This window comes from Buceros rhinoceros, unplaced genomic scaffold (assembly GCF_000710305.1).
Source record: "Buceros rhinoceros silvestris isolate BGI_N320 unplaced genomic scaffold, ASM71030v1 scaffold4732, whole genome shotgun sequence".
Taxonomy (NCBI): domain Eukaryota; kingdom Metazoa; phylum Chordata; class Aves; order Bucerotiformes; family Bucerotidae; genus Buceros; species Buceros rhinoceros.
This window is the reverse complement of record NW_010398170.1, coordinates 57,705-68,420: the sequence shown is the minus strand read 5'-3', so window position 1 is coordinate 68,420 and position 10,716 is coordinate 57,705. Positions and strand designations below refer to the sequence as shown.

The 10,716-nt window shown below is 38.4% G+C and overlaps 1 protein-coding gene across 1 annotated transcript; it reads left to right on the top strand.

The window, feature by feature from the left end:
• Window positions 1-211: 211 nt before the first annotated feature.
• TMX4 (thioredoxin-related transmembrane protein 4) lies at window positions 212-10,548 on the top strand (the record flags this gene model as incomplete). The annotated part of the gene is made up of 7 exons (XM_010130978.1): window positions 212-327; window positions 3,543-3,588; window positions 4,594-4,722; window positions 5,653-5,698; window positions 7,048-7,149; window positions 9,025-9,088; window positions 10,265-10,548. Coding segments are annotated over 7 exons (787 nt in total), but the record flags the coding sequence as incomplete, so codon positions are not given.
• Window positions 10,549-10,716: the final 168 nt, after the last annotated feature.

Sequence of the window (10,716 nt, the reverse complement as noted above, 5' to 3'; positions counted from 1 at the left end):
TCTGTGGAGATTTGGTTTTGTTTTAGTAATGTGAGGAGGAATGTAGGGATTGATGCAAAACTACTTGACTGTCTTAGTACACTTGATTCAGAAAAACTGTAGGATTTTTTTTCCTGTGTGATTGATGTGGTTTTATTTTCTCTTTTTCTAAATCAGTTTGAATGTCTAAGTGTAGGAATGTTAAAATATTTAACCTGTCTTCCCCTTTCAGCTATGCTCCTTGGTGTCCAGCTTGCAAACAGATGGAATTGACATGGGAGAGTTTTGCAAAGGAGAGTGAACGTCTAAATATCACTGTGGGAAAGGTGGATGTCACTCAAGAACCAGGTATGATATGAAATGGACTGTTTTAATAAAAGGAAATACTCAGTGTAAATACCACTTAGTATCTGGGAGCGTGTGTCATTTTACTGGAGTACCTGGGATACCAGCCAAGTCAGAAAAGAGGTTTATAGATCAAAATAACATTATCTACATTTTGTTTCTCCATGTAGGTCATATCTGTGAGCCTATGTTTATAAACTCAATTTGAAGGATTAAAGAACTGGGGGAGTGATCTGGCTTAATACTGTATTAACAGGGGCTTATTCTCTATTTTAATCTACATCACTGAAAGCTGTTGCCTGTCTCATTCCTCCCTTCTCCAAACTGTCCGTTTCTGTGGCCTCTGGTTACTGAGGGTTTCAGGGTGTGGTGGAATTACCACAGTGGGAGCCTGCTTTAATGAATTCTTACTGTTTGCGTGATGGTGCTGGTTTATTGTCTTTCTTACTGGTAGTAGTGCTTTAAAGTACAGGTGTTACTGCTGCTTTCTGTTGGTGGTGCACGTATCCAAATGTGTTTTACAAAAAGAGCTTCCTAACTACCCATGGAAGCATGAATTCAATCTGACTTACTCCTTTAGTGACTCCCTTCAGAGTTCCGAATGTGTGTTTGTGTAAGCAGTGTCAATATTGTTTAAACCTCGGCATCTCCTGGGAATGCTTCAGGCTTGTTTTGGCTTTGAGAGGATAAGAGATGTTATCAGCAGTATCAAAAGGCTGACAGTTTGGAAAAGATGTTACTAAAATAAAAAGGCTAAGCTTTACTGATTTTTATTTTTTTCCCTTATAAAATTGCGTGGAAAATATGTTCATTTTATTATTTACAAAGTTATGTTTATCAAGTAACAGCATGGAAATGACTTAAACTCTGATCTCAGAGCAATTTAAGTTCACAGTAGGATGGCAGCTGTTCTAGACCTCATGTAGGCTAATGTTTTGAAAGGTATGCAAAAACTCTGATGCCAAAAAGCTGTTGATGTGGGGCTCTCCTTTAGTGCATATACCAATCATCAGCAGTTAATTACACAGATGAGTCTGCATATTAAAACATTTTGCATAGATATAAACTTGAAATCAGCACAGTAACAAAGTAGTGCAAATGGGGATCCATTATAAACTTATCTAGTTACTTCCTCCCAATTAGTCAGGGATTCTTTTGATTATGCCGTGCTGAAAGGATTTCAGTCTTGATTGTGGCATTTGGATGTGACTGTAACTTAAAAATGCACTTTCAGAAGTGAGGCTCTAAAAATACTTGATCTTGAGTTAGTCTTCCTAGTAGAGAACTTGGATGGCAGTATCGGGACCTTGGTGTGAGGTACTTGATACTTTCTATTGGTCTAAATTTTTCTGACTGCTGAGTGATGCCAAACTCTTAAGACCTTAGATGTGACTTTTAACTAGAAGGTCCTTAAATATTTGATTTTCTACTGTTGAGTCTTGACCTCTGAGCTTCTTCAACTTCTGCAAGTCAAAGGACTGACCCAAACTGCTGTATTTTGTACCAAAGCCTGCAAAGCCTACTTACAATACCCAGTTCAGCACCACGCGTGAAAACTGGAGCCACTTCTAAAACTAATGAATGCTCCAACTGGCAAACAAAGTTTTATTACAGATTTAACCTTTGGTGCTGATGTAATTTTGAAGGTATGCGAGCTCCGCTGGAAGCTTTCCAAAGCTATTGGGGCATTTTTACTGTAGGCTTATGCTTCAGCCTTTCCATCAGTTGGTATGTTTAAGTGCTCTGGCTCCTGCTTTTGCTTGCACAATGGTACCTTAATTGGTTTTGGTTATGTAACCTCTTCATCAAACTGAAAGTAACCAAAGTGCGTTAAATTAGGGGAAACCCGCTAGATGGGTGCAGAGTTGCGTAAAATTGCACTTCCAAAACCTGCGGTAGGCAGTAGCCATTCATGGTGCTTAATTACAACAGATGCCCAAAGAACAAATCCACCAGAGCCTTAATGGCTTTACAGCATATTTCAGCCACTTGATGTCCTTGTCTTGAAGTGTTTATTCTTTCCTCATCTTTTCCATTGATGCACCCAGTATTTCAAGAGTAAGTAATGGAGACACTTCTGATCTCAAAAGTTCTGTGTATTTCTGGTGCCTTTAAGCTCCCAGTCACAACATTCCCTAGGAAGTAGAACAAGGCTTCTGGAGTGTCCTGTTATCTTTGAGTAGCTGTTTAATGAAAGCAGCTTTATTTTTGGATGGCATTTGTATTCCGTGTATTTTGTAGGGGGGTGTGAAAATACCAAAGGTTTTTTCCTATTCTTGATTATCTGTTGACTTCATAATAAATGTATGTCAGTTTTTGATTTGTGAACGAAGATGCTTAATGCTATTCCAAGTAGGAACTACTGGCCAGTTCAAGTTGGTATGAAACGTACACCAAAGCAATTTACTGTGTTCTTAACTTTTGGTAGCTGGTTCACATCTGGTTTTACTGATCTAAGGAGATGCCTTAGATAAGCAACTTCAATCTGGGGGATGCTTAGAGGCGTTTTGGCAACAGATAATTTATGTTACAATTCATAGAGTTCGTTGTTCGTTCTGAGACCGTTGGTTCTTGCTCTAGGATAGGTGGTACTGGTAAGAGATTGAAGCTAGCTCTTTTGTTTTCTCTTTACCTGGTTAGCATTTCTAAGAACTTGAGAGTCATTCAGTGTTCCCATGACTTTCTCTGCTCTTAAGCTTATTATGTTATTTAGGGCGCTCTGCCTCATTTTTCTCGTGCAGCTGTGCTGTCTGCTTTGTTAATTCTAGTGTGATGCTGGTGTTTTTGTTTACTTTGTATCTCCCTGTGCTGGCACAGCTTGTAGCTGGTTTATAAAGCTTTCCACCACCCTTCTTCTTGTAGCAATAAAGGCAGAAAGCTGCAAAGTTGAAATGAAGAGTTCCTTTTGGAATTTTTAAAGATACTTGCACTCAGTTTGATTTAAACATCTTAAAAAAAAAACCCAAAACCAAAAAAAAAAACCCACTGTCCTGTTTTGCCTATTCCACAGGGGAATTAATTTGTCAGCAGTATTTAGTATCCGTTTGTAGCATTTCTGGAGAAAACTGTTAGCAGTATTGACAAAATAGTGGCAAAAGCTTTGCAGTCCCCTGCTTTCTAGTTCACAAATACAAATCTGGGTATTTCTAGATAAGTCAAAACTGAGAAATTGCAGTTTTACTTTGCATTTGATGTGGGTTTTTTTCTTCCCTTTCTAGGCTTGAGTGGTCGTTTCTTTGTCACAACACTTCCTACAATTTACCAGTAAGTGTGTCACTAGAAACAGCTGTCTGTGTTAGTAGGTAATCTTTCTCCTGTTCTGTTTGAACAGTGTCATGGAAGATACTGTGAACAACTGGCTTATTTCACTTTTGTCAATCACTAAAACATTTCTCAGGAGCTCGGTGCACTTAATGAACTTAACATACGTATTTTTAACTTATGGTGGTAGGTTCTCCTACAAACACCTTTGTACCTAGATAAGGGATGTTTTTTCAGTCTGGAAACAATTTTTAATAGCACTTAAATTGTATTGCCTTCTAGAAACCTGACCATATATGAGCAGACACACTTGACCTTATAGAAGTGTCACTAAAATTTCTCATTTGGATAATTGATTCTATGGGTCACATGTAAAACAGTACGGAACTTTTCCACTGTCTGTACTGCTGCTGTTACTGCTTAGAATTCTTCACCTCTTGACTCAGGACCAATATGGAGCTGTTGACTGTTCTCGCTTGTTTCAAACTGGCTCTGAAATGCAGGTAGAAGTGAAGGAATCCTGCTTTAGAATATTGTTTAGAGCTTTGATTGTATTGATACAGTCCTCACCTGAGGCTTTTCTTTAGCTTAAGTGACTTTACTAAGTTTCCCTGTTGTCTTTCCTGAGCTGTTTTTAAGAGTATTGTTATTTGCTGTATCTCTTCTCTAATAAAAAGATGTCATCCTCTAAGTATTGAACTTTTTATTAAGTCATGGTATTGTGAGTCATGCATATATACACATCTGTTTTATATATGTGCACCCTTTTAGTTCTGAGTTGTGTCTGAAAAATGGTTTGGTTGTTAACCTCATGTGCTTTGCATTTGCTGTAGTGCGAGTGAATATTTAAGAGAAAACAGACCTTCCATTACATGGATTACATACTGAAAATGCTGAGGTGTTCAACTTTAAGCAAGTCAAATCTATAATGCATGTGGAGTTTTTGGTTGGTTTTTTATACCATACAGTTAAAGGGATATCTCCGTTATGAATATTTCTGCTTTTCAGTGCAAATGATGGAGTATTTCGCCGATACAGAGGCTCACGGACATTGGAAGATCTTCAAGGTTATATTTTGGAGAGAAAATGGGAAGCTGTGGAACCTGTAGCGGGATGGAAGTCTCCATCTTCTATAACGTAACACTTTATTTTTATTTCTAAGAAACATATTTTATAGCTCATTATTCATTAAGGGTGTGACACTGCCAGCTTAAAGACAAAAGGCCTTCGTTGCCTAGACAATCTGTATTGATAGCCTGCTCTCTAGTTTCTTGCCTTTCAAAGCAGTTTATTTTCTGCATTCACTTTTGTTCCTGCCTGCTAAGGCTGGTTTATGTCATCTTTGAAAATAGATAAAGAAAAAAATACAGCCGGGAGCATTATGTAAGTGTCAGTTTTGGTATCTGCTGAGTACTGGAATCAAATGCATGTTTATGTAGATTATTACTTCATGACTTCTGGTGGCTTGGGGCAAGACAGCCTTTAGCTTTAAGGATTTCTTGTTTATTTGGTTACAAGGAAGTCTTGGGTCCTCCTTTGGAACAGGCAACAGTGTAGTGCTTACATAGTGTATCAGAATTTATTTTCAGTGTTGACTTTGCTTGGAATTAGCATAGAACCACAGATGTGAATGGTCTGCATTTCATTCTGGCTAAAGCTATTATATGTAAATTCATGTCAAAGATCTAGTGAGTGTCTGTAACTTTCACTTGAGAATGAAGAAGAGCTGTAGGGTATTTAGTAATGGGGAAAGGAGCTACAGGGCTGCTGCTGTGAGTTGGGGAAAAGGCGGTTACAGCTGCACAGGGTTAAGCTGTGGAATTCGTATTTCTTGATCATGCTCTAAATATCTTTCCAGTCACTGTTTCCGTGCTTTGCATTGAGCTGGCTTGAATGAACATAGCACAGAGAAAATGTCTTGGTTTGCGGTAGTTTCCTTCTGACAATTACTAGGGCCTGAATGGCACTGAAAGCCTATAGAGTCTTTTGTGGGGTCTGTGTAGTTTGCTGCGTGTCTCAGCTCCGATCTGTTTTAGAATTTATTCATTCCGTTTCTTTGTTTTCTAGGATGCATGGCATGGCAGGGCTATTCCACCTCTCTGGATGGATCAGGGTAAGTAACTGTGGTAGTGTTTTCCTCACCCCCTTTTTGTGCTTAGAATAATAATCTGTTTAGAAGTCAAAACCTAACTGAATGGTTTTATTATGCTTGTCTGTGTGTTAAATTTTCCTTACTATACACCCAGTGTACAGCAAATATCTTTCCCCTATAAATTTTGTGGTACTATATAGACTATGCCAAAAAAGGCAGTTTGGTTGTAAAGATTCTCCTCGATACTGAACATACTTACTGTTCTTCTCTTGATACAGTTAAAAAGTTCTCTCAAAGTGTGCTAACAGGATAAAACAGTTTTTTGAGAGCTGCTGCAGAAGTGGTTGTAAATATCAGCAATGCATTTAGTATCTACCAGGTTCTCTCACTTATTCCTAAAGATTATATCCAGGTTCATTTTCAGAGTGGTAAATCGTGCTCTTCTGCAGTTTCTTTGTATCTAGTGTATTGTACAGGAGAAGAAAGGGTCATGAGTTTATTTTCTAGAAAGAATTTCTGCATCTGGCCTCCAATTCTGATCGGGAAACACACTCTTTAAGTGTAGCCAAGGTTGAGAGACTGTATTTTCATTGTACCAGAAGGTCTTAATATTATAACATGCTACAAAAAATAAATGTAGTAGAGTGTTTGAAGCGAGTTTGTATCGCTTCCAGTAAGCTTGTAATTACCTCAGTCTCAAACAAAACTTTCAGTTAGGTTTCCTGTATAAGCTACCTTTGATTCTTTCTTCATTGGGTAGTATTAACTTTTTATGGCCTTCTGGCATCTCTCTTCCGCGGTTGCTGTGTAATGATGTTGTCTCTGTCTAGTTTCCTTCCTGAAAGATTAAATGCTCTGGGAAGAAACCTTCTCTAATTTGCTTTCCGCTTTGATAAATGTTTCAGCTGTACGTTTCCTCTTCTTGCTGTGCTGTCCTTGCATGTGCATTAATAAATGGTGGAAGCTGTTCTAATGTAAAAAAAAAAAAAAACACTCCAGAATTTCCATGTTTAAACTTTTGCGAATGTTGACTGTGGTTTGTTTTCTAATGGATATACGCTCTTGGAAGAGATCTAATGGCATAATTTACTTCCTACCGGACTATCTGACTCAATGTGCCTCTTGGTTCAGTCAGCTGAAGTCATAGGTTTTGAGTAAACAGACTTGGATTTCAAAGAAACCTTAATATTGTGTTTGGATTCTTATCATATGACACTTAAGGGTGACTAGGGCTTGAGAGGGAAGACATTAGTATAAATACTATTAAATGAAAGGTTTCCTTGGATACTAATTTATGTAATGGTGACAGCAGTATGCATCTTAAGTGGTGTAAGGCGTGAAGTTACTAAGTATCTTCTTCTCATTTCCAGCAAATTCACAGCTACCTCACTGGCACTCTTGGAGTCCATGCTTGGGTTTCTTATGCAATCTTCATCTTAGCAACCTTATTGATTAGCCTGTTCCTGGGTTTGGTAAGAAAGCTTGTTAATTTTTTTTCCTGAGTTACCTAGAACTTTTGCTGTATATTAACTTGTGAAAAAAAGAATAACTTTCACTGATAAGATATACTGGAGTATCTTATTTTAATGATGCATCTCTTCTCCCTGGTATCCAGTGATAGGGTGTGTGGGAATGGTTCAAAGCTGCACTGGAGAGGTTTAGACTGGATGTTAGGAAGCATTTATTTACTGAGAGGGTGTGTGGTCAGACACTGGAAGAGGCTTCCTAGAGAAGTGGTAGATGCCCGCACGTGGGCCTGTCAGGGATTAAGAGGCATTTGGATAATGCCCTTAATAACATGCTTTAACTTGGTCAGGCCTGAATTGGTCAGGCAATTGGGCTAAATGTTCGTTGTAGGTCCCTTCCAACTGAAATAGTTGTTATATTCTGTTAAAATTCTGAAGTATTCAGTACTGCAGATGCACTCTTTAGTGTTGTTATCTACTTCTGATAAAGGTTAACATTAGTTTACTCAAATAAGTGACAACCTTTTTAAGAAATTCATGCTTCAGTTTAGATTTGTTTAGTCCATGCACTAAAGTTATTTTTATATTGGCCTTTTGTACTTACGGATTGAATGTGGTCAGAATCCCAACTTTCTAAAACCACAGGCTTTGCAGAGGGGTTTTTATTAGCTGGAGTGGGATTGTGTTTGTGGGTGTTAGCAATGTAAGTATGCTGCTGCACTGGTACTCCCAAGGAAAGGATGAGAATACTTTTTGAAAGGCTTTGATTATTTGGCGCTTCACTGATTTACTCTATGCCGGGGCGCAGCTTTGTGGTTGCAACTTGGTTTTAGTAAAATCTGACTTCACTTTTTTTTTTCCCCAGTGATCTTTTGGTTTGAGTTCTCATTAGGAATTGAAAAATCTGACCCCTTTTATTATGAACCAGAAGCGGTTCATTTGTATCTCAATCTCCAAAACATCAGGAAGGTTATTCACACAAACCTGTTAGCTGTATCTGCGAATGTTACAGAGCATATCCTGAGCCTGATGTCATTTCATCAGTGGAAACAGTTCAAAGTTGCTTTGCCTGTGGCATTGGCATTATTTCCTCTTAGAATTTTTCAATGATGTAGCTCTGACCTCTCCAATACAAGTATTAAACGAGAAACTGAGCTGGAAAAGAAGATAGAAATGGGAATACAAGTTCTATCAGCCTAGTTACTTGGTCCACAGATGTGTTCCGCAACTGCAGAGGCAGTTTAAAACAGTTATGCTCATAAGTGGTTTAATTAGCTGCTAAATCACTATCCCATGAAGGAAATGTAAAGGTGGTTTCTGGCACTTGGTTCTCTTCCCTTCAGCCCAAATATTAGTGAACTAAAAAATGGCACAACAATATTTCTCAGTAGTACAGGGAAGAGATTTCAAAGCAGTGCATGTGTATTAAGGCAGAAACACAGTTTTACACTTAATATATGTACAAGCACAAAAGGTAGAAGTTCACATCGTGTGTTGGGGAGCTGCAGGGAGGAATGGAACAACATCCCAAAATACAGAAAATCTTGATCAAGATTGTTTCATAAGTTTTAAAGAAGTAAAAATTCTCAACGGTTTTCTGAACTTCACTTTTTAAGATACAAGCGGTTTCAATACTGGGTAAATTTAGGGAAGTAGGAGGCAAAGAATTTGTAGTAGAAAACAGAGAATTTTGGTTGGTACACACTGAGAACGCACTTTTTCCCCATGTCTTTATTTAGCTCTTATCTCTGAGCAAGATACAATGAAATTTAGAAAGTTATATTATGTCTGTCTGAAAAGCATGAGTAGTAGGTAAATACTAGCGCGGGGGCTACTGGGCTGATTTTCTAATAAATGCCTTTTTTTTTTTCCTTTACACAGATACTGGTTTTGATTTCAGACTGCCTTTGCCCATCCAAGTCAAAATACAGAGGTGAAACATCTGGTAAGAACTCTTAAATGGGTGAGATGCTATTGGGTTAAATGTAAACTTGTAGGAGGGAGAGCAACACACTGTCAACTTAGATGTGAACTAGTTATCCAGGCATTCATTTTAGTCACATCTAGCTGGGCTCTAAAATACCGATGTCAAAGCATCTACCTGGAGGACAGCAGACAAAAAACCCGATAGTATTTTTTCTTGCATTCGAAATGAGGAACTCTTGAAGAGGATACCTGGGTTTGTATGTTCTATGCAGGTGCATATTCACTAGATCTGTTGCTTAAGTATAGAAAGGAAATTGCTTTGGCATCCTAATGTGCACTCTGTGTACTGCATTAGGTGATGCAGCATTCTGAACCCGTAAAATTTGTGGTTGGAAAGGAGATAGAGGGAATCAGATGAATCTGGAGACTGCAGGTGTGGGGATGGGGGAAGGTGTTGTATCTCCTTAAAATAAAAGACAATGACATACATCTTCCTGATCTGTAGTGAGAGGGCTTCTAAATGTTTTCATGCTGCTGCTGAACATGAGGCAAAAGCTTGCACACAAAATGAAGTCTTTTCTCAGCACCAGTTGTGAGCTAAGCTCCAGAACACCTTTGGGTACATTAGTTACTGTTGAGTCAAAACCTAACTGTAATTCAAAATTTATTTTTGAATTGTGTACGTTTGTATTGGTTTGCTGCTGGAGAGGGAGAACATCTGTGACAGCTGCCAATAAGACTTCAGCTAGATGTAGAACTAATAAATGTGCAAAATTACCATCTTCAAAATCTTTGATGTTCATCACTATCAAAAGAAAACCACACGTATGCACATGTATGCAGTGTGTCGTCCAGTCGGCTGGCTGACTCAACAGCAGCTGACAGAGCTTTCCAGTACCTTACTGCTTTCCCATTGATTGGTTTGGTAATTATACCTCCTCAAGGAGTCTTTAGTTTGTAACTTGGAACAAAGTGAAAGCTATCTATGCCCGATGTGCAAGAAAACCAAATGAAAATGGAGGAGAAATACTACCGAAGATTTCTGTGAAAATAAGGAAAATAAATATAGCCCCATGTAAGTTTTAAATAATAAAGTTCATGAATATTCTGAAATACATGTTGATGTAACTTTGAAAGACATTGTTCTGAGATTCGGTCTAACTTCAGTATTTGACACTCTTCTGTTGTTTAGAAGAAGCGATTACAAAGGATAACATGGAGAATGCGGCATTAGAGGAACCGGAGGAGGCTGCAGAGCTTTCCGCAGATGATGCAGAAGAGACTGCAGATGTAAAACATCTTTCAGATGGAGAAGATACAGCAAGTTCAAGTTCTGATGACTCCGAGGAGGATTTAGCACTTGGAAAAGAATCAGGGGAAGAAGAAATGGAAGACTTAAGTGAACAACCTTCAGCTGATATAGAGACTGAAAGTACAGTAAGACAGCGGAAAAGTCAGGTGGCTGATAATGGACTATAGTTTTTTCAGTAGTGTGTTTTGTGCACTTGGACCAAAGAAGTGTCAGACCCTGAAAAGGGTCTGGAAGCTGAAGCTTACACTTGATTTGTCATTTGTGTTTACGCAAAACCTCTGCTCCGTCAGCAGGCTTCTCTTTTTTAAGCAAATACTTGCTTACTTTGTTTTATA